Raw genomic sequence first — 25,370 nt, 5'->3', positions numbered from 1 at the left:
TGTGTTTCTTTTTTTTTTTTTTTTCATTTTAAATGCATTATTTGTCATTTGGGGCTTCCCTGGCTGGATCAGTGGTTAAGAACTCACCTGCCAATACAGGAGACATAGGTTCAATCCTTGGATCAGGAAGATCCCCTGGAGAAAGAAATGGCAATGCACTCCAGTATTCTTGCCTGGGAAATCCCATGGACAGAGGAGCTTGGTGGGCTACAGTTCAGAGAATCATAAAAAGAGTCAGACACAACTTAGCAACTAAGCAAACCAAAACAATTTGTCTTTTTGGTTTTCTTTTTTTCCTTTTTTGAATTAAAATAATTTTCTTCTTTAGAGAATAGCATATTTTAGTATTTCTACTTCAATTGCTCTACCAAATCTTTGACGTGTAACATAAGAAAGTAGAGGTCTTAAAGCCCTCAGTGTTCTCCTCTGGAAGAAATTGATATTTGCCAATGTAGGCAAGCATTGCCTGGAAACAGTGTGTATTCCAAGCGAATTATTCCAAAATCTTCATCTATGTGGAGTCCTTTAGAAAATACAATACTGATATAGTTATCAAACTCTAATTTCAGTTTTAGGTATATTTAAACAAAAAGTGTTTCCTATGCTCGTCCAGCAAGAAGTAAAGAAATTTTAACCTACCCTGCCTTCACCAAACTTTTAAATGCCTTGAGCTATAGTTTTTTGTTTGTTTTTTTTAAGTGACACCTTTTCTAACATCCATTGTGAATTTCAGTTTACAGCCATTTAATAGCATCTGATACTCATTATCTGACATATATTAATATATTTTATTTATCCCCTCTTTGTTACCCAAAGTTTGCACTTTTTGCATTCTGTTATTTAAAAATTTTTTCCACTTTTTATACCCTCTATGCTCAGGTTCGCACTTTCAGGCAGGAAATTTAGGCATTGAAAAATGAATCACTGCAGATTTTAGTACTCCAAGAATAATATTTTTCTAGATATAAATTCATTTCTCCCAGAATTTAATTTAAAAAAAATTAAATTCCTCAGTTAAGTATAGGAAGTAATATTATGAGTACCTAAAACTGTCCATCTAGATTGATTTGGAAGTTTTTAATATTTTGCTAATTTTGTTTCCACTGTCTGTCTTTCTCTTTCTTCCTCTATCTCTCTTTCTCTGTGTCTCCCTACACACACACATTTGCGTGGTCAAACACCCAAACATTATTCCTGAAACATCTGAAAATATGTTGCAAACTTCATGACACTTTATTCTTAAATGAATATGGTAAGATATGTGCTGAGTCGCTGCAGTTGTGACCGACACTGCAACCCACAGACTGCAGCCTGCCAGGCTCATCTGTCCATGGAATTTGCCAGGCAAGAAAACTGGAGTGGGTTGCCATTTCCTTCTCCAAAGGTAAGATATGACTCCCCATATAACCAAAATTCCATTATCACAAAAAGAAATATAGTTCTGATACAATTCTATTATCTAATTCTTAGTCTTCCTGACCCAGGGATCAAACCAGAGTCTCTGGCATCTTCTTCATTGGCAGGTGGGTTCTTTACCATTAGCACCACATGGGAAGTGCATATAATTCATAATCTAGGTTTAATTTTTTCAATTTTTGTAGCTTTATTTTTGATACAGAATCCAGTTTGTACAAATCATCATACTTTGCAATTTATGGTCTGTTGTAATCTAACATTTCATAAAATCTAGAGCATTTCCACAGGCTTTCATGATTTCATGCTGTTATACACGAATACATTTTTTAACATTCTGAGACAATCATTCACTAATGGTTAGATGGCATCACCGACTCAATGGAGATGAATTTGAGTAAACTCCAGGAGTGGTGATAGACTGGGAGGTCTGTCTTGCTGTGGTCCATTGGGTTGTGAAGAGGCAGACACGACTGAGTGACTGAACTGAGACTACGTCACAATCAGTTTTTCTAGGATTGTATCAATTATAATAATCATATATTTATTAAACCAGTATTTCCAAGACTAAATTTAAGATAATTCAGTTCAGTTCAGTTCAGTCACTCAGTCGTGTCCAGCTCTTCGCGACCCCATAAATCGCAGCGCGCCAGGCCTCCCTGTCCATCACCAACTGCCGGAGTTCACTCAGACTCATGTCCATCAAGTCAGTGATGCCATCCAGCCATCTCATCCTCTGTCGTCCCCTTCTCCTCCTGCCCCCAATCCCTCCCAGCATCAGAGTCTTTTCCAATGAGTCAACTCTTCGCATGAGGTGGCCAAAGTACTGGACTTTCAGCTTCAGCATCATTCCCTCCAAAGAAATTCCGGGGCTGATCTCCTTCAGAATGGACTGGTTGGATCTCCTTGCAGTCCAAGGGACTCTCAAGAGTCTTCTCCAACACCACAGTTCAAAAGCATCAATTCTTCAGCACTCAGCCTTCTTCACAGTCCAACTCTCACATCCATACATGACCACTGGAAAAACCATAGCCTTGACTAGATGGACCTTTGTTGGCAAAGTAATGTCTCTGCTTTTCAATATGCTATCTAGGTCGGACATAACTTTCCTTCCAAGGAGTAAGCATCTTTTAATTTCATGGCTGCAGTCACCATCTGCAGTGATTTTGGAGCCCAAAAAAGTAAAGTCTGACACTGTTTCCACTGTTTCCCCATCTATTTCCCATGAAGTGATGGGACCCGATGCCATGATCTTCGTTTTCTGAATGTTGAACTTTAAGCCAACTTTTTCACCCTCCGCTGTCACTTTCATCAAGAGGCTTTTGAGTTCCTCTTCACTTTCTGCCATAAGGGTGGTGTCATCTGCATATCTGAGGTTATTGATATTTCTCCTGGCAATCTTGATTCCAGCTTGTGTTTCTTCCAGTCCAGCGTTTCTCATGATGTACTCTGCATATAAGATAAACAAGCAGGGTGATAATACACAGCCTTGACATACTCCATTTCCTATTTGGAACCAGTCTGTTGTTCCATGTCCAGTTCTAACTGTTGCTTCCTGACCTGCATACAAATTTCTCAAGAGGCAGATCAGGTGGTCTGGTATTCCCATCTCTTGAAGAATTTTCCACAGTTTATTGTGATCCACACAGTCAAAGGCTTTGGAATAGTCAATAAAGCAGAAATAGATGGTTTTCTGGAACTCTCTTGCTTTTTCGATGATCCAGCGGATGTTGGCAATTTGATCTCTGGTTCCTCTGCCTTTTCTAAAACCAGCTTGAACATCAGGAAGTTCACGGTTCACATATTGCTGAAGCCTAGCTTGGAGAATTTTAGGCATTACTTTACTAGCATGTGAGATGAGTGCAACTGTGCTGTAGTTTGAGCATTCTTTGGCATTGCCTTTCTTTGGGATTGGAATGAAAACTGACCTTTTCCAGTCCTGTGGCCACTGCTGTTTTCCAAATTTGCTGGCATATTGAGTGCAGCACTTTCACAGCATCATCTTTCAGGATTTGAAATAGCTCTACTGGAATTCCATCACCTCCACTAGCTTTGTTCGTAGTGATGCTTTCTAAGACCCACTTGACTTCACATTCCAGGATGTCTGACTCTAGATGAGTGATCAAACCATCGTGACTATCTGGCTTGTGAAGATCTTTTTTGTACAGTTCTTCTGTGTATTCTTGCCACCTCTTCTTAATATCTTCTGCTTCTATTAGGTCTATACCATTTCTGTCCTTTATCGAGCCCATCTTTGCATGAAACGTCCCCTTGGTATCTCTAATTTTCTTGAAGAGATCTCTAGCCTTTCCTATTCTGTTGTTTTCCTCTATTTCTTTGCATTGATAGCTGAGGAATGCTTTTTTATCTCTTCTTGCTATTCTTTGGAACTCTGAATTCACATGCTTATATCTTCCCTTTTCTCCTTTGCTTTTCACTTCTCTTCTTTTTACAGCTATTTGTAAGGCCTCCTCAGACAGCCATTTTGCTTTTTTGCATTTCTTTTCCATGGGGATGGTACTGATCCCTGTCTCCTCTACAATGTCATGAACCTCATTCCATAGTTCATCAGGCACTCTATCTATCAGATCTAGGCCCTTAAATCTATTTCATTTCCACTGTATAATCATAAGGGATTTGATTTAGGTCATACCTGAATGGTCTAGTGGTTTTCCCTACTTTCTTCAATTTAAGTCTGAATTTGGCAATAAGGAGTTCATGATCTGAGCCACAGTCAGCTCCTGGTCTTGTTTTTGTTGACTGTATAGAATTTCTCCATCATTGGCTGCAAAGAATATAATCAATCTCATTTTGGTGTTGACCATCTGGTGATGTCCATGTGTAGAGTCTTCTCTTGTGTTGTTGGAAGAGGGTGTTTGCTATGACCAGTGCATTTTCTTGGCAAAACTCTATTAGTCTTTGTCCTGTTTCATTCCATATTCCAAGGCCAAATTTGCCTGTTACTCCAGGTGTTTCTTGACTTCCTAATTTTGCATTCCAGTCCCCTGTAATGAAAAGGACATCTTTTTTGGGTGTTGGTTCTAAAAGGTCGTGTAGGTCTTCATAGAATTGTTCAACTTCAGCTTCTTCAGCGTTACTGGTTGGGGCATAGACTTGGATTACTGTGATATTGAATGGTTTGCCTTGGAAACGAGCAGAGATCATTCTGTCGTTTCTGAGATTGCATCCAAGTACTGCATTTTGGACTCTTTTGTTGACCATGATGGCTGCTCCATATCTTCTGAAGGATTCCTGCCTGCAGTAGTAGATATAATGGTCATCTGAGTTAAATTCACCCATTCCAGTCCATTTCAGTTCGCTAATTCCTAGAATGTCAACATTCACTCTTGCTATCTCTTGACCACTTCCAATTTGCCTTGATTCATGGACCTGTCATTCCAGGTTCCTATGCAATATTGCGCTTTACAGCATCGGACCTTGCTTCTATCATCAGTCACATCCACAGCTATGTATTGTTTTTGCTTTGGCTCCATCCCTTCATTCTTTCTGGAGTTATTTCTCCACCCATCTCCAGTAGCATATTGGACCCCTATTGGCCTGGGGAGTTCCTCTTTCAGTATCCTATCATTTTGCCTTTTCATACTGTTCATGGGGTTCTCAAGGCAAGAATACTGAAGTGGTTTGCCATTCCCTTCTCCAGTGGACCACATTCTGTCAGACCTCTCCACCATGACCCGGCCGTCTTGGGTTGCCCCACGGGCATGACTTAGTTTCATTGAGTTTGACAAGGCTGTGGTCCTAGTGTGATTAGATTGACTAGTTTTCTGTGAGTATGGTTTCAGTGTGTCTGCCCTCTGATGCCCTCTTGCAACACCTACCATCTTACTTGGGTTTCTCTTACTTTGGGCATGGGGTATCTCTTCATGGCTGCTCCAGCAAAGCGCAGCTGCTGCTCCTTACATTGGACGAGGGACATCTCTTCACAGCTACCCTTCCTGACCTTCAACGTGGGATAGCTCCTCTAGGCCCTTCTGCACCCATGCAGCCACTGCTCCTTGAACATGGGGCTGGTCCTCCAGGCCGCTGCCCCTGGCCTCAGGCATAGGGTAGTTCCTCCCGGCAGGCCACCGCCCCTGACCTCATTCACGGGGTATCTCCTCTCAGCCACTGCCCCTAACCTCGGACGTGGGGTAGCTCCTCTCGGCCGTTCCTGCACCATCGCAGCCTGGCACTCTCGGCCACTGCCCCTTACCTCGGATGTGGGGTAACTCCTCTCAGCCATGCTTAGTGCACTGGTCACAGCCTTACACATGCCAAAAATTAAGCTTATAGTTCAATCAAGTATTGAGTGTGTATAATGTAGAATGACCTCAGCTAATAAACAACCCTCAAAAGAGATCATGCCCGCTTCCAGGCACCAATGATTGATCAGAGTGGGGGTATAATAACATGCTTTATTCAACCCCAGTAACTGTTGGGACACCCCCTCTCCACAGTCCCACAGATAGTTTCCTGAGGTTTCCACTGAGTGCCATGTCAACTCAACTTTCCCCTCTAACGAAATCTGCTTTTTTCTCTTTCTTTTCACAATATTCACTCAAGAATAGATTGCTCCAATAAAGCTATTACAGAAAAATAATCTACTTAAGGTCATGTAGTGCATTCAGTTATCATGCTGTCTAGTATTTTCCATAATCTTAAATTTTTTGTAGATTATGGGAATTTTTTTCTTTTATTCTTCAGTTTAACTTTAAAGTTTCCTCATGATGAGAACAAGATTATGAATTCTGTCAAAATAATGAATAGGTTTGCTTTTTATTAAATCTATTTTTAGGCACTTGTTGATTTGCTTCATTGCTTACAGTAACTTTGCAACTTGATCAGTTGTAAATATTAGATTCTTCTGCTCAAAAGTTACTTTTATTATTTTTTTTTTACAATTAAGAAGTATTTTGGTAGAGATGTTTTGTGACTGTATAAACATTCCATTCATATGCCAAAGTTTACCACATATTATCATTTATTTTCCTTTCTTGTCTAATTATTTATTATGATGGATTGTAAACGTTGATTTTTCTGATTTTCATTGTATTTTTTCAAATGCATTAACTAGCATTTACTGAAAGCAAGTTTTTCTTTCTACTCTATTGTTCATTTACATGGGTCTAAATTCATGGATTTCTATTATAAATAATCCATTATTATTATAATAGGGATAGCAATTCCCAGACTGTCTCATCAATTAAAAAGTACATATAATTACATTGCATTAAGATTTAGGTTGTGCCTATAATATTGTGCAAATGATGCAACTTCTTTGAACCTGGCATTCTTGCATAAAAATTACAAACTATTCTAGGATTTTTGTGAGCACTAAGTGTGTTAAAACATGTAAAGCACTTAGATCATGCTTGGAATTTAATAAATGCTTTGTATGTGCTATCATTTACTATTGAATGCACTGTTTATTTTCTCTCTTTTTTCCCTGTGTCTTTGATTATCTAAGAATATTCTGTTTATCTCACCTGCTGTTATTTATAGAATTCTACATCAAAACTTTGAATAACTGCCGAGGACCAGCCCCGGCTGATCCAGGGTATTCGAAGGGGAGATGGCGTCGGCGACTATTTATTTATTTATCAAAGATATAAAGAGTAATAGAATGAGGATAGCTCAGTAGGAAAATTCAGTGGAGAAAAGAAGCTGAGTAGCTTGGTTTACGCGGGAGACCAATAAAACTTCAAGACAAGAAGTTTGCACCACTTACGCAGGTCGCAGGCGCCCTCTCGAATAGCAGAAGGTGCCTCACCCTAGACACCTTCTCGAGTGGGTCTTATTAGCCCAGGCATAATTAGTAAGCGTGGTGGGTTCCGCACTCCAGATGGAGACTCAGCTGGAAGTTAAAGGGAAGAATGACATGGGGAGACCAAGCGTTGGTGAGCAAGGCCCATAGCTTTATTTTTAACAGGGGCTTATATACCCTAAGTTACACATAGAAGATAATAGGGGATGCAATGTCAGCAGTCTTTGATTCTTATCAAAAACCAGGGTTTCTTTCCTGCAAATGTATCGTATACAAATGGTTTAGGTGATTTACATCATCTTCTGGCCAGAAGGCCTACTAACATTTTATGACTCTTGACAAGGACTTATCAACAAAGACTTATTTTCTCTAAGAGTAATTATTTTAAGGTTTGGCGCCATCTTCCAAAGATAAAATTGCATTCCTATAGAGCGGATGTGTAATGGGTTTACAACAAAGGAAAGAATTTATTACCTTAAGGGTCTAAAGTTACTAACACCAAGGCCACTACTTATTTTTTCTACATACCCACTATTAATTAATACATATTCAAGGATACAATTCAGGGGATGTGAAAACTTGGCAACAAACATTGACTCATCAATGAAATCCTATACTAGTTTATTCTGACAGTTTCTAACTCTCTGAGAGGCTCTAAGCTATTTGAATATCTTAAGCTTCCCATGCCTCTCGAGGCTGGGAGACTGTAAACAATCGTATGCATAGCTGCAGGAGTCCAGGTAAACTTGTCAGGCGAGTTAGAGAGCCATCAGAGGGGTTTGGATTTAAACACTCCTAATTGCCCAGGAACTTTATGAATTGGAGCTGTAAGTTAACTCTTTGACAGAGAGAGCGAGATGGTGGTAGGGGACAGCCCCCAGTAAAGTCAGAGGTGAGAGCACAAAGCAATAAAGTAGGCAGACTCTGGTTTTTTGGGGGGAAAATGCTCGAGAATATCCGGGCGGACTCCTGAGGCTCGATCCCACCTTTGCGTATGCCGAGCCTCCTTCCTCATGACCTTTGTCACGAGCGGAATGCCTCACCGGCTCCCGGCAAATAACTTTTTAATTATTGTGTTAAAGTAATACTAACTAAAGTTGTTAGTTATTTACCATAGAGCAATCACTGTGCAAAGTACCTTATGTGCATTATCTCACATTATTCTCAGAACAACTGTAAGATGTGGTAAAACTCTCCATTTTACAGCATTCAAAAAGGAAAGATATAAAGTAACTTACTCAAGTGGTAGGTCTCATAACTAAACTTTTTTCCTCTTTGTATATAAATATAAAATATTATTTTCTGGCCTAGATGTTTTCCCCAGAAAAGGCAAAGGAGCACTCATCATTTCCTTTTATTTTTGAGGGTAAATCCAGGGTATAAACTTGAAACCATAGGAAAAAAATTGTAATTTAAACACATAATTTTTTTTAATTTTATTTTATTTTTAAACTTTACAATATTGTATTAGTTTTGCCAAACATCAAAATGAATCCACCACAGGTATACCCGTGCTTCCCATCCTGAACCCTCCTCCTTCCTCCCTCCCCATACCCTCCCTCTGGGTCGTCCCAGTGCACCAGCCCCAAGTATCTAGTATCGTGCATCAAACCTGGACTGGTGATTCGTTTCATACATGATATTATACATGTTTCAATGCCATTCTCCCAAATCTCTTCACCCTCTCCCTCTCCCACAGAGTCCATAAGGCTGATCTATACATCAGTGTCTCTTTTGCTGTCTCGTACACAATCTTTAGAAAGATTGTTACCATCTTTCTAAATTCCATATATATGTAAACACATAATTTTTAAAATGTACAAAATATTGATATAAAAGAGAAAGAAAAGTCCAGTCTTTTTCAGGCTTAGTGTTCCAGAATTTCAAACTATTTTCTGGTAGTCTACAGTCTCATGAAGTTCAGTGATAACATTTGACTTTTAGCAGTAAGCAATCTCTCACATGAAAATGAGATAAATCCTTAAAGAAAAATAATGGATTGGGAGAGGAATTAATATTAATAGAAGAAGAAGTTCAAGATCAAGGTGCAATACTATGATCTGTTGAATATCAATAAAAAAGAAGACAGAATTATTGTTTTTCTGTAGCAGGTCAGAGTTTGTCAATAAAAATGGTATTTACTGCCATAAAGATTAGTTACAAAGGGCAATTTAAAGAAATCATGAGTAAGGATTTGAGGATGAGATAATTGAGTCTGTTAATGACCTACTAACTGGCTCAGATGTGGTGAAACAAAGCATATCTCCTCAATGCTTGTGAAGTCATCCCTAAAACCTATAGTCAACAGATTACTCATACTGGTCCTGAAAAATTAGCCAATAGCATGAATGTTTCTGGTGGATCACACACACAATGAGGGCATATAAAAAGCCCTCTGCAGGGAGAAATATCCACACTCAAACGACACCTATACTCTCCTCCACCCAAGAACAATCTCAACAACCAACACCATGTGTGGCTACTACGGAAACTACTATGGCGGCCTTGGCTGTGGAAGCTATGGATATGGAGGCCTGGGCTGTGGCTATGGCTCCTGCTATGGCTCTGGCTTCCGCAGGCTGGGCTGTGGCTATGGCTGTGGCTACGGCTGTGGCTATGGCTATGGCTCCCGCTCTCTCTGTGGCTGTGGCTATGGATGTGGCTCTGGTTATGGCTCTGGCTTTGGCTACTACTATTGAGGATGCCATGGAAGACTCTCACTCTCCAATTCACCAGTTCTGGACCCCAAAAGTTCTCTGCCTCACTCTCAGATGGTGCTCATTGTACACAGGGACTTCTGATATGATTTGCTAAAGGCCTGAATGCCACTTGATATCTGGAAGAATATGAAATTCACCTTATGAACTCATTTTCCTCTTCACATTGAGATGATTTTGGTATAGATTCATTTTCATAATTTGATCCTAAATTTGTTTCTATTTTCCTACTAAATTTTGAACTAATAAATGGGGAAAAGAAAACTTTTTTCATTTTTGTCTATTTATTATGAACAATCTGCCTTTTATTTTTGGTTGTTATCAGGGTAAAAATTATTTTTCTTTGGGGAATATTTTCCTCAATATTTATTTATTTTTGTTGTACTAATTTATAGATTTGTAACTTCAGAAAAGTCTGTGATGCTAACAATGAGAAAACAGAGAAATTAAGGAAATAATTCCATTCACCATTGTGATAAAAAGAATAAAATACTTAGGAATAAATTCACCTAAAGAAACAAAAGACTTATAAATAGAAAACTATAAAATACTGATGAAAGAAATCAAAGATCACACAAATAGATGGAGAAATATACTATTATGGATTGGAAGAATCAATATAGTGAAAATGAGTATACTACCCAAAGCAATCTGTAGATTCAATGCAATCCCTATCAAGCTACAAATGGCATTTTTCACAGAAGTGTAACAAATAATTTCACAATTTATATGGAAATATGAAAGACCTAGAATAACCAAAACAATCTTGAGAAAGAAGAATGGAACTGGAGAAATCAACCTGCCTGACTTCAGACTATATTACAAAGCTACAGTCATCAAGATAGTATGGTACAGACATGAAGACAGAAATATAGATCAATGGAACAAAATAGAAAGCCCAGAGATAAATCAACACACCTATAGACACCTTATCTTTGACAAAGGAGGCAAGAATATGCAATGCAGAAAACACAATCTCTTTAACAAGTGGTGCTGGGAAAACTGGTCAACCACCTGTAAGAGAATGAAACTAGAACACTTTCTAACACCATACACAAAAATAAACTCAAAATGGATTAAAGATCTAAATGTAAGACAAGAAACTATAACACTCCTAGAGGAAAACATAGGCAAAGCACTCTCTGACATAAATGACAGCAGGATCCTCTATGACCCACCTTCCAGAGTAGTGGAAATAAAAACAAAAATAACCAAATGGGACCTAATTAAACTTAAAAGCTTTTGCACAACGAAGGAAACTATAAGCAAGGTGAACAGACAGCCTTTGGAATGGGAGAAAATAATAGCAAACAAAGCAACTGACAAAGAATTAATCTCAAAAATATACAAGCAACTCCTGCAGCTCAATTCCAGAAAAATAAATGACCCAATCAAAAAATAAGCCAAAGAACTAAATAGACATTTCTCCAAAGAAGACATACAGATAGTGGAAAAAAACACACAAAAAGATGTTCAACATCACTCATTATCAGAGAAATCCAAATCAAAACCACAATGAGGTACCATCTCACACTGGTCAGAATGGCTGCTATCAAAAAGTCTACAAACAATAAATGCTGGAGAGGGTGTGGAGAAAAGGGAACCCTCTTACACTGTTGGTAGGAATGCAAACTAGTACAGCAACTATGGAGAACAGTGTGGAGACTCCTTAAAAAACTGGAAATAGAACTGCCTTACAACCCAGCAATCCCACTGCTGAATACACACATACCCAGGAAGCCAGAATTGAAAGAGATACATGTACCCCAGTGTTCATTGCAGCACTGTTTACAATAGCTAGGACATGGTAGCAACCTAGATGTCCACCAGCAGACGAATGGATAAGAAAGCTGTAGTACATATACACAATGGAATAGTATTCATCTATTAAAAAGAATGCATTTGAATCAGTTCTAATGAGGTGGATGAAACTGGAGCCTATTATACAGAGTGAAGTAAGTCAGGAAGAAAAGCACCAATACATTATATTAATGCATAAATATGTAATTTAGAAAGATGGTAACAATGACCATATATGTGAGGCAGCAAAAGAGATACAGATATAAAGAACACTTTTGGACTCTGTGGGAGAAGGCAAGGATAGCATTGAAACATGCGTATAACCATATGTGAAATAGATCACTAGTCCAAACTCAAATACTGAGCTCATGAAACAGGGTGCTCAAAGCCGGTGCACTGGGACCACCTGAGGGATAGGATAGGGAGGGAGGTGGGAGGGGGGGTTCAGGATAGGGACACATGTACACCCATGGCTGATTCATGTCAATGTATGGCAAAAACCACTGCAATATTGTAAAGTAATTAACCTCCAATTAAAATTAATTAATTAATTTTTAATATATATATAAAAGAAAAGTCTGTGAAGACCTAGAGGAGTGAGATGGGGAGGGGGCTTTGGATGGAAGCTCAAGACGATAGAGATATATGTATACTTATGGCTGATTCACCCTGCTGTACAGCAGAAACCAACATAACATTGTAAAACAATTATCCTCCAATTAAAAATAACTTGAAATGAATGTGAATTTTGTAAATCTCAGTTTCTTGTCTGGTAAGAGAAGGACTTTTTTTTCCTTATTATGAATTTAGCTCTTCATATTTTTTTGCTTTATAGATGGATATAGTCTTTCAATTGGTACTTCAGGCTGCCTCCAGTCTCAAGAGAAATCTGGCATGTTGGGCTGAAGTTGACATTCCCCTATATGACCAGAGAGCTGAGAGTGCTCAAGAATTTTCATTTATAAGGCTTAGATAGCATATATGGGGGCTTCCTTGGTAGCTCAGCTGGTAAAGAATCCATCTGCAATGCAGGAGACACAGGTTCAATTCCTGGGTCAGGAAGATCCCCTGGAGAAGGATTAGGCTACCCATTCCAGTATTCTTGGGCTTTCCTGGTGGCTCAGACAGAAGAATCCACCTGCAATGCGGGAGACCTGGTTTCTATCACTAGGTTGGGAAGACGGCATGACAACCCACTCCAGTACTTTTGCCTGGAGAATTCCCATGGACAGCAGAACCAGGCGGGCTACAGTCCATGGGGTCACAAAGAGTCAGACAGGACTGAGTGACTAAGCACAGCACAGCACAGCATATATAAGATGATGTATTTCAGGTGCTTGCCAACCCACAATGCAAGAAATCCTATACTAATTCTCTCCAGTGGAACCCAAATGGAGTCCCAGTCATCACTTAGCTGCTCAAATCAAAGATTTTATCGACCATTTAGATGAGGAAAGGAAAATTGTACTTAGGAATGGAAAGGAAGGTAACATGGTTCAGGTTACCCAATTGCCCTATTCAAACGATTTAGAATCTGCCACAGATATGGGTTCAGGCCAATATTTCAACAAGTTTATTGACACTAATTTTTATGAGTTCATCACATATAGAAAATATTGCAACCTTGTTGTTGTTCACTCATTCAGTCTTGTCCAACTCTTTGCAACTCTATGGACTGCAGCACACAGGCCTCTCTGTCCCTCACCATCTCCCAAAATTTGCCCATGTTCATGTCCATTGCATCAGTGATACCATCCAGCCATCTCATCCTTTGAGCCCTCTTCTCTTTCTGCCCTCAATCTTTCCCAGAGACAGGGACTTTTCCAACGAGTCAGTTGTTTGCATCAGATGACTAAAATACTGGCGTTTCAGCTTCAGTATCAGTCCTTCCAATGGTATTCAGGGTTGATTTCCCTTAAGATTGATTGGCTTGATCTCCTTGCTGTCCAAGGGACTCTCAAGAGTTTTCTCCAGCACCATAGTTTGAAGGCATCATAGCTGAAAGTACATAATCCTACTGTCAGGCTTCATGTTTCTTTGTCTTTATATATATAACAAGTCCAATCACAAATTTGGAACAGAAATTGTATAAATCTTTGGGACTAATCTATTGCTAAAAGAAAACAACCACAACATAAATAACAAAATTCAGAGAATGTCAACATAATATTCAAATATCCAGGATACTATACAAAATCATATTAACATACAAAGTACTGGCCATTGTGATTAGTTCTCAAAGGAAACAACCACTGAGAGATGCTGTGGTGTATAGACTAAAACAGTCCCCAATTTTTATCACCTACTGGCATTCACATCCTTGCATTTTCCTCTGCCCTTGAATATAACAAACTCATGATGTGCTTCTAACCAATAGAGCACAGAAAAAAGAATAGAAGTTCTCCCATGATTAGGTCATGTAGATCATGGTTGTTGTTGTTCAGTGGCTAAGTCATGTCCAATTCTTTGTGACCCTATGGACTGAAGCCAGCCAGGCTTCCTTGTCTTTCACTATCTCCCAGAGCTTTCTCAAACTCATGTCCATTGAGTTGGTGATGCCATCCAACCATCTCATCCTCTATTACCCTCTTCTCATCCTGCCCTCAGTTTTTCCCAGCATCAGGGTTTTTTCCAATAAATCAGCTCTTTGTATCAGGTGGCCAAACTATTGGCACTTCAGCTTCAGTATAAGAGTCTTCTCTAACATCACAGTTTGAAAGCATTAATTCTTGGGCACTCAGCCTTCTTTATGGTAAAACTTGCACATTCGTACATGACTACTGGAAAAACCACAGGTTTGACTAAGGACATTTGTTGGCAAAGTGATGTCTCTGCTTTTTAATACACTCTGCATTTGTCACACTTTTCTTCCAAGGAGCAAGCATCTTTCATGACTGCAGTCACTGTCTCCAGTGATTTTGGAGGACAAGAAAATAAAATCTGTGACTGTTTCCAATTTTTTACCATCTACTAGCCATAAAGTGATGGGTTGGATGTCATGATCTTAGTTTTTTAAATGCTGAGTTTTAAACCAGATGGTGTAGGTCATAATGTCCACCTTTTTTTTTTTTTTTTTTGCATACTTCATTCTTTGAAGGTGTTGATTATGCAAACAGTTACATTGTGAACTCCCAATTAAATGACCCATTTGAGAAGGAATTGAAAGCAGCCTCTAGTCAGCAGCCAGCAAGGAACAACAGGCAACCCTCAGCCCAACAATCTGCAAGTAACTGAGCCATCGTAACAAACATGTGGGATTAGAAATGAATCTTCCCCAGGCAATCCTTCAGATGATACCACAGATCCTGCTGGCATTGATTGCAACTTCTTGAAAAATTCTTAATAGAGGACTCAGCTAAGTTGTGTCTAGTAGAGACCAAGAGAAAATATGTAATCATAACATGTGGTTGTTAAGCTTTTAAGTTTTTGTTGAGAACATTCTATAACCATTATAGGAACCAACTCCAAAATTATTGAGTTAGGACATTTAAGCCACTATTATCACCATAATCCATTGCCACTGCCACTGCTACTGCTACGTCACCTCAGTCGTGTCCTACTCTGTGCGACCCCATAGATGGCAGCCCACCAGGCTCCCCCATCCCTGGGATTCTCCAGGCAAGAACACTGGAGTAGGTTGCCATTTCCTTCTCCAATGCATGAAAGTGAAAAGTGAAAGTGAAGTTGCTCAGTCGTGTCCAACTCTTTGTGACCCCATGGATTGTAGCCCACCAGGCTCTTCCATCCATGGGATTTCCCAGGCAAGAGTACTGGAGTGGGGTGCCATTGCCTTCTCCGCATAATCCATTAGGTAAAGATAAACACTCCTGAACTAAATGGGAGAAAATTGTATCAGCAGAGAAACAGAAATGTAGAAAGTAACAAATGGAAATTTTGTAAACAAAAAGCACAATATCTGAATTTTAAAATAATATTGAATTAGTGTAACTGCGGAATTGAGATGTCAGAGGAGTCAGACAACTTGATGATAAATGAATAGAAATTGTTGAATTTGAAGAGCTAAGTAAATACAATTTTAAATATAAATGAAGTCTCAGAAATGTGTGGAATGTACCAAAAATTCTAACATTTATGGCATTGGAATCTCAAATGGAGGGAGAAAGTATTTTAGTGCAGAAATCATATTTGAAAAATAATGGTTGAAAATTTCCCAGATTTGATAAAAAGTCATAAATTTATAGTAAAGAAGCTATAACTCTCAGTCAGAATAAACTCAAAGGGAGTTATCTCCAAATACATCATAATCAAGCTTCTATTAACAAATAAAAAGGGAAAATTCTTAAAAGAAACTGAAGATAAACCACATATTACTTATAGAGAATAATGGTTCAAATTACTGTTGGATTTCTCATCTGACATAATGAAGTCCAGAAGACAGTGGAAAACATGCCTAAAAGTGCTTATAAAAAAGAATCCAACATTCTGTCCCCAATAATATCTTTCAGCAATGAAGGTGAAATAATAACTTTTTCAGATGAAGAAAAACTGAGAAGTTGTGTCCAGGAGAAATTTTCTAAACAAAGGAAATATTTTCAGGTTAAAGGAAAATAATAGCAAACATACTTGGTAATTCAGAAATAAAGGGAAGACATAAAAATCAGCAAACATTTGTGTGAATAAAATAATTATTTTTCTCCTCTTAAATTCTTTAAAGTATATATGATTGCTGAAAGCAAAAACTTTTGTTTTTGTAATAATGAATGAAGAGGCTTGAAGGTAGGTCAATATAATACACATCAGTGTAACAAGAAGAGACAATGGTAAAGGGAATTACAAACTTTTAAGACTAATGCTTTTTAGTTTAAGTAGCAAAATATTAGCTCTGAGAATACTGTCAAAGATTAGTTATATAAGCTATAATCCCTATCAGTTCAGTTCAGTTCAGTTCAGTTGCTCAGTCGTGTCCGACTCTTTGCGACCCCATGAATCGGAGCACGCCAGGCCTCCCTGTCCATCACCAACTCCCAGAGTTCACTCAAACTCATGTCCATCGAGTCGGTGATGCCATCCAGCCATCTCATCCTCTGTCGTCCCCTTCTCCTCCTGCCCCTAATCCCTCCCAGCATCAGGGTCTTTTCCAATGAGTCAACTCATTGTCCACCTCATGTCCACTTCACATGAGGTAGACAAAGTATAGGAGTTTCAGCTTTAGCATCAGTCCTTCCAATGAACACCCTGGCCTGATCTCCTTTAGAATGGACTAGTTGGATCTCCTTGCAGTCCAAGGGACTCTCAAGAGTCTTCTCCAGCACCACAGTTCAAAAGCATCAATTTTTCAGTGCTCAGTTTTCCTCACAGTCCAACTCTCACCATACTAACCTCTAAAACTTACAAAGGTATACCAAACAGTAAAGAATCTGCCTGCAATTCAAGAGACCTGGGTTCAATCCCTGGGTTGGAATATCCCCTGGATAAGGGAATGGCCATGCACTCCAGTGTTCTTGCTTGGAGAATTCCATGGACAGAGGAGCCTAGAATATGGGCTTGCAAAGAGTGGACACAATTGAGCAATTAACTTTCACTTTAAGCCAAAAAGGCACTAGATAAATTAAAATCTGATATTAAATATATTCAAAGAATACAAAATAAGATAGAGAAATGGAAACTGAGAACTAGAAACCAGATGTAGTTAATTAAATGATAGAACTAATGCCAGTCATGTCAACAATTAAATTACATGTAAATATGTAAATATACAAACAAAAGACAGATCATCAAACTGACAAAACCAGATCCAGCCATATATTGTGTATAAGAAATCATTTCAAATTTGTGTGTGTGTGTGTCTTTGTGTGTGTTTAAGGGAGATTTTCTGAGAATATTAAAAATATTTTTAACTAAATAAAAATGAATATCAGATCAGTCACTCAGTCGTGTCCGACTCTTTGCAACCCCATGAATCGCAGCACGCCAGGACTCCCTGTCCATCACTAACTCTCGGAGTTCACTCAGACTCACGTCCATCAAGTCAGTGATGCCATCCAGCCATTCCATCCTCCGTCGTCCCCTTCTCCTCCTGCCCCCAATTCCTCCCATCATCAGAGTCTTTTCCAATGAGTCAACTCTTCGCATGAGCTGGCCCAAGTACTGGAGTTTCAGCTTTAACATCATACCTTCCAAAGAAATCCCAGGGCTGATCTCCTTCAGAATGGACTGGTTGGATCTCCTTGCAGTCCAAGGGACTCTCAAGAGTCTTCTCCAATACCACAGTTCAAAAGCATCAATTCTTCAGCGCTCAAAAATGAAAATAGTGTCAAAATTTGTTAAATGCAAATAAAGTAGTGTTTACAGAGAAATTTATAGCAACCAATTTTACAATGAAAAAAGAAGAAAGCTCTAAACTAGCAATTTAGGCTTCCTCTAAAACAATTACTAAAGAAGCACCAATAAAGAAAGGAAGGAAATAATACAGATGATAACTGGATCAATATATTTTGAAATAAGAAATAGAGAAAATAGATGAAACTAAAAACTGATTCCATGAAAAGTTCAATTAAATTGATAAACCTCTAGCAGGTCTTAAAAAGAAAAAAAAAAAAAGAGAGAAGACATTTTAGCAACAGTAAGAACTAAATGCTCTGAAGGAGTATCACTAAAGACTTTACAGTAACCAAGATAAGAAACAAACAAACAAACAAAAAACAATATCATGCTCATACATTTAATAACTTAGATAAAATGGATCTATTCCTTAAAAGACAGAACATTCCAAAGCTAGCTCAAAAGGAAATAGATTATCTAAATGGCCACATACCTAATGGAAAAATATGTTTTCTTGTTAAAATCATTCTAATAAAGAAAACTCCTGGTTTAAGTAATTTCATCTGTAAACCCATCAAACGTATAAGGAAGAAATAATACCAACCTTTTGGACTCTCTCCAGAAAAAAGAAGAGAGAATTAAAAAAAAAAAAAAAAAGGAGTGAACAGGTCTTCACTCACTCTATAAAATCAGTGTTACCCTGATACTAAATCTGAGAATTAGATTTCAGCAGAGTTCTCATCAATCCCTAACTGATAAGGTGGCTCACTGCATCTATGCTGCTCGTACAAATAATACAGTCATTTGCTGAACTTGTCTTTCCCTTCTAGGAGTCTGGAATTTTGCAGGCACCTCTTTGACATTATACAGGAGGCAGTTATCAAGACTATCCCCAAGAAAAAGAAATGCAAAAAGGCAAAATGGTTGTCTGAGAAGGCCTTACAAATAGCTATGAAAAGAAGAGAGGCAAAAGGCAAAGGAGAAAAGGAAAGATAAACTCATCTGAATACAGAGTCCCAAAGAATAGCAAGGAGAGATAAGAAAGCCTTCCTCAGTGATCAATGCAAAGAAATAGAGGGAAACAATAGAATGGAAGAGACTAGAGATCTCTTCAAGAAAATTAGAGCTACCAAGGGAACATTTCATGCAAAAATGGGCACAATATGGTATGTGTTAGGTATGGACCTGGCAAAAGAAGAAGAGGTGGCAAGAATACACAGAAGAACTGTACAAAGAAGATCTTCAAGACCCAGATAATCATGATGGTGTGATCACTCACCTAGAGCCAGACATCTTGGAATGTGAAGTCAAGTGGGCCTTAGGAAACATCACCATGAACAAAGCTAGTGGAGGTGATGGAATTCCAGTTGAGCTATTTCATATCCTAAAGATGATCCTGTGAAGGTGCTGCACTCAATATGCTAACAAATTTGGAAAACTCAACAGTGGCCACAGGACTGGAAAAGGTCAGTTTTCATTCCAATCCCAAAGAAAGACAATGCCAAAGAATGCTCAAACTACTGCACAATTGCACTCATCTCACACACCTGTAAATGCTAAAATTCTCCAAGCCAGGCTTCTGAACACTACCCGAACCATGAAATTCCAGATGTTCAAGCTGGATTTAGAAAAGGCAGAGGAACCAGATATCAAATTGCCAACATTCTTTGGATCATCAAATAAGCAAGAGAGTTCCAGAAAAACATCTACTTCTGCTTTTTTTGACTGTGTGCATCACAACAAACTGGAAAATTCTGAAAGAGATGGGAATACCAGACCACCTGACCTGCCTCCTCAGAAATCTGTATGCAGGTCAAGAAGCAATAGTTAGAACAGGGCATGAAACAACAGACTGATTCCAAATCGGGAAAGAGGTATGTCAAGACTGTATATTGTCACCCAGCTTATTTAACTTATATGCAGAGTACATCATGAAAAATGCTGGACTGGATGAAGCACAAGCTAGAACCAAGATTTCCATGAAAAATATTAATAACCTTAGATACGCAGATGACACCACCCTTATGGCAGAAAATTAAGAAGAACTAAAGAGCTTCTTGATGAAAGGGAAAGAGGAGAGTGAAAAAGTTGGCTTAAAACTCAACATTCAGAAAACTAAGATCATGGCATCTGGCCCCATCACTCCATGGCAAATCCATGGGGAAACAGTGACAGATTTTAATTTGGGGGGCTCCAAAATCTCTGCAGATGGTTACCACAGCTGTGAAATTAAAAGATGCTTGGTCCTTGGAAGAAAGAAGTCGCTCAGTCGTGTCTGACTCTTTGCGACCCCATGGACTGTAGCCTACCAGGCTTCTCCATCCATGGGATTTTCCAGGCAAGAATACTGGAGTGGGTTGCTATTTCCTTCTCCAGGAGATCTTCCAACCCAGGAATCAAACCCAGGTTTCCTGCATTGCAGGCAGACGCTTTACCCTCTGAGCCACCAGGGAATAATGGTATGACCAACCTAGACAGCATTATAAAAACTCAGAGACTTTACTTTGCCAACAAAGGTCCATCTAGTCAAAGCTATGGTTTTTCCAGTATTCATGTATGGATGTGAGAGTTGGATTATAAAGACAGCTGAGTGCTCAAGAATTGATGCTTTTGAACTGTGGTATTAGAGAAGAGTCTCGAGAGTCCCTTGGACAGCAAGGAAATCCAATCAGTCCATCGTATAGAAAATCAGTCCTGAATATTCATTGGAAGGACAGATGCTAAAGCTGAAACTGCAATACTTTGGCCACCTGATGCAAAGAGCTGACTCATTTGAAAAGATGCTGGGGAAGATTGAAGGCAGGAGGAGAAGGGGACAACAGAGGATGAGATGGTTGGATGGCATCACCAACTCAACGGACATGAGTTTGAGTAAACTCCAGGAGTTGAGAATGGACAGGGAGGCCTGTTGTGCTGCAGTCCCTGGGGTCACAACGAGTCGGATATAACTGAGATAGTGAACTGAACTTTTGATATATGCCCAGTTAAAATCTTGGGCAAAAATGTCATATATAGAATGGTTTATTTCTCTTGTTAGGATAAGGCTAATTTCTGTATGGATCCTCATGGATAAGAAGAGCACACAAATTAACACACAGGTTAAGCACTCAAATACCTCCTGAATATTCCTGGATCTCTTTCCTATGTGATCCAGCTGTGTACCCTTACTACTTTGCTATAATAAATCTTGCCCATGGGCACAATTATATGCTTAATCTCATGAGCCCTTCTAGCAAATCTCCATAATGCAAGTGGCCTTGGGGACCCCCAAAACTCTGTGATCTTCTGGAAAAGATTAAAGTATAGGAATTTAGAACCAGCAGTTACTTACAGGGTTTAGAAGTGTGGGAAAGGATTGACTGCAAAGGAATTTTTAAAAAGCATGAGGGATTTTATGGGGAGAGTGATGGCACTGTTTTATCCGTTTGTGGTTGCGGTGGTTGTACCACAAATCCATGCATTTTTCAAAATTCAAGAGTGAATTACAGAACCAAATGAGCAAATTTCTGCTGTGTAATTGAAAAATAAAGCATAGAAAGAAAATTTGGGAAGATGTGAAACTTTGTAGTTGATGGTTTGCCAAGCTAAAATATGCAGAATATTTACTATATGCTAAGCCATGAAATTAAAAGACGCTTACTCCTTGGAAGGAAAGTTTATGACCAACCTAGATAGCATATTGGAAAGCTGAGATATTACTTTGCCAACAAAGGTCCATCTAGTCAAGGCTATGGTTTTTCCAGTGGTCATGTATGGATGTGAGAGTTGGACTGTGAAGAAAGCTGAGCACCGAAAAATTGATGCTTTTGAACTGTGGTGTTGAAGAAGACTCTTGAGAGTCTTGAGACTCAAGGAACTCTTGAGAGTCCCTTGGACTGCAAGGAGATCCAACCAGTCCATCCTAAAGGAGATCATTCATGGGTATTCATTGGAAGGATTGATGCTGAAACTCCAATACTTTGGCCACCTCATGCGAAGAGTTGACTCATTTGAAAAGACCCTGATAGAACTGTACAAAAAAGATCTTCACAACCCAGATAATCATGATGGTGTGATCACTCACCTAGAACCAGACATCCTGGAGTGTGAAGCCAAGTGGGCCTTAGAAAGCATCACTACAAACAAAGCTAGTGGAGGTGATGGAATTCCAGTTGAGCTATTTCAAATCCTGAAAGATGATGCTGTGAAGGTGCTGCACTCAATATGCCAGCAAATTTGGAAAACTGAGCAGTGGCCATAGGACTGGAAAAGGTCAGTTTTCATTCCAATCTCAAAGAAAGGCAATGCCAAAGAATGCTCAAACTACCACACAATTGCATTCATCTCACACGCTAGTAAAGTAATGCTCAAAATTCTCCAAGCCAGGCTTCAGCAATATGTGAACCGTGAACCTCCTGATGTTCAAGCTGGTTTTAGAAAAGGCAGAGGAACCAGAGATCAAATTGCCAACATCCACTGGATCATCGAAAAAGCAAGAGCGTTCCAGAAAAACATCTATTTCTGCTTTATTGACTATGCCAAAGCCTTTGACTGTGTGGATCACAATAAACTGTGGAAAATTCTGAAAGAGATGGGAATACCAGACCACCTGACCTGCCTCTTGAGAAACCTATGTATGCAGGTCAGGAAGCAACAGTTAGAACTGGACATGGAACAACAGACTGGTTCCAAATAGGAAAAGGAGTATGTCAAGGCTGTATATTGTCACCCTGTTTATGTAACTTATATGCAGAGTATATCATGAGAAACGCTGGACTGGAAGAAACACAAGCTGGAATCAAGATTGCCAGGAGAAATATCAATAACCTCAGATATGCAGATGACATCACCCTTATGGCAGAAAGTGAAGAGGAACTCAAGAGCCTCTTGATGAAAGTGAAAGTGGAGAGTGAAAAAGTTGGCTTAAAGCTCAACATTCAGAAAACGAAGATCATGGCATCCGGTCCCATCACTTCATGGGAAATAGATGGGGAAACAGTGGAAACAGTGTCAGACTTTATTTTTCTGGGCTCCAAAATGACTACATATGGTGACTGCAGCCATGAAATTAAAAGACGCTTACTCCTTGGAAGGAAAATTATGACCAACCTAGATAGCATATTCAAAAGCAGAGACATTACTTTGCCAACAAAGGTTCGTCTAGTCAAGGCTATGGTTTTTCCTGTGGTCATGTATGAATGTGAGAGTTGGACTGTGAAGAAGGCTGAGCGCCGAAGAATTGATGCTTTTGAACTGTGATGTTGGAGAAGACTCTTGAGAGTCCCTTGGACTGCAAGGAGATCCAACCAGTCCATTCTGAAGGAGATCAGCCCTGAGATTTCTTTGGAAGGACTGATGCTAAAGCTGAAACTCCAGTACTTTGGCCAGCTCATGCGAAGAGTTGACTCATTGGAAAAGACTCTGATGCTGGGAGGGATTGGGGGCAGGAGGAGAAAGGGACAATGGAGGATGAGATGGCTGGATGGCATCACTGACTCGATGGACATGAGTCTGAGTGAACTCCGGGAGTTGGTGATGGACAGGGAGGCCTGACGTGCTGCAATTCGTGGAGTCGCAAAGAGTCGGACTCGATTGAGTGACTGATCTAATCTGATCTGATACTGGGAGGGATTGGGGGCAGGAGGAGAAGGGGATGACAGAGGATGAGATGGCTGGATGGCATCACTGACTCAACAGTCTTGAGTTTGACTGAACTCTGAGAGTTGGTGATGGACAGGGAGGCCTGGCATGCTGTGATTCATGGGGTTGCAAAGAGTTGGACATGACTGAGCGACTGAACTGACCTGAACTGAACTGAAGCAACAATTAAACAGATTGACATTATCTCATTTAGTCTGAAAATTCCCAGCAGAAAAACATGATCCTCTCTTTAACAAAGGAGGAAATTTGCAGCATTAAAATAATTTTCAAAAATCACAAACCTAGAACCGGCAGAGCAGCTGAGGTTGAAATATCAAGAGACTGTATGTCATAAACAGGTAACATAACATTTTTTTGAATCAAGATAGTTAATAATTGCAAAATTTTTTTTAAAATTCTATTATATGTAATAAGTGGAAAGAAAACCAAGATTTTTATTTCAAAATAACCAGATTTATTGAAAACAGTTTAAAGCAGAATACATGAAAATGATCAATGTAGCCCAAAGAGTGTTTCACTCTGGTAAAGGGAAATAAGCAATTCACACTGAAATGTGTATCCACATGAAATAGGTGGATATCACACTCTCTCACTTTTCATGAGGCAAAGCATGGGAATAAATGACTGTGGGTTTTAGATCCAGATGATAGTAACCAGATTGCAGGTAATCGGCAAATCACATCAGGAGTCTATGACAGAAGGTTTATCTCAACCTACAGTGGGCATTTAGTATTAGAGCCTGAATGTGTTCTTGCTTACAAATTAATCCTTGACCTATTTGATCTCAGAACCAATTGTAGCCCTTCCTAAGCTCTGCCTATGCCATGGGGAGTTGATCCTTGTGGGCTTTTGTTGTCAAGCTCCCATATTCACTGCCTTCTGAGTGGATGTGGCCCATCTGAGGTGAGAAATTGGAGGACAGGAGGAAGCCAGGATGTTTCTTCACTCTCTCTGCCTCCAGCTCCTACTTTCAGGCCCACTTTTGCTTCCAGCTTCTAGAGGGAAACCTTGGACCCCTGAACTCCAGCAATGCCATCTCCTCTCTTCATCCCATCATTACTCTTGTCATTTATATGAGGGCTTCAGGTACAGTGGCTCAGCTGGTAAAGAATCTGCCTGCAATGCAGGACACCTGGGTTCAGTTCCTGGGCTGGGGAGATCCCCTGGAGAAGGAAAGACTACTGAGTCCAGTATTCTGTCCTGGAGAATTCCATGGACTATATAGTTCATGGGATCGCAAACAGTTGGACATGACTCAATGAATTTCACTTTCACTTTTTTGTTTATAGAAGATTGAATTAATAACACAGTTCTTGGTATACGATATTCACTGATCAATGTCTTATCTTGTGTTTTTCAATAATAATTTAAAACAGTTAAACAATTATTATTTAAATAATAATAATTTAAAATACTAATTTACATAATTTAATTTAATAATTATTTAAAATAATAATTTTAAAAAATTGTCCTCTTTTATTTCCATATCCATTTTTCATTTGCTTCCTCTCAAAAACCCACCATTCCAATGCATTTAAGGCTCCTTTTTGTTTGTATTCTTGCAAAATATGAATTGATTTATGAGTAGGTGGCTCAGTGGTACAGAATCCACCTACCAAGGCAGGAGATGCAAGAGATGTGGGTTGGCTTCCTGGGTCAGGAAGATCCCCTGGAGAAGGAAATGGCAACCCACTCCAGTATTCTTGCCTGGAAAATCCTGTGGACAGAGGAGCTTGGTGGGCTACAGTCCATGG

The 25,370-nt window shown here is 39.3% G+C and overlaps 1 protein-coding gene across 1 annotated transcript; it reads left to right on the top strand.

The window, feature by feature from the left end:
- The first annotated feature begins 9,596 nt into the window (after window positions 1-9,596).
- LOC112446984 (keratin-associated protein 6-1) lies at window positions 9,597-10,162 on the top strand. Its single transcript, XM_024992969.2, has one exon. It carries the CDS (start codon window positions 9,649-9,651, stop codon window positions 9,874-9,876), a length of 228 nt encoding a protein of 75 aa, XP_024848737.1. The 5' UTR covers window positions 9,597-9,648; the 3' UTR covers window positions 9,877-10,162.
- The last annotated feature ends 15,208 nt before the right edge of the window (window positions 10,163-25,370 follow it).

The sequence above is a fragment of the Bos taurus genome, chromosome 1, assembly GCF_002263795.3.
Source record: "Bos taurus isolate L1 Dominette 01449 registration number 42190680 breed Hereford chromosome 1, ARS-UCD2.0, whole genome shotgun sequence".
NCBI lineage: Eukaryota > Metazoa > Chordata > Mammalia > Artiodactyla > Bovidae > Bos > Bos taurus.
This window is presented reverse-complemented; position numbering and strand designations above follow the sequence as displayed.

What these genes read in the sequence shown, in the direction of transcription:
- LOC112446984 (XM_024992969.2), top strand. Translation starts at nt 9,649, where the DNA reads ATGTGTGGCTACTACGGAAACTACTATGGCGGCCTTGGCTGTGGAAGC.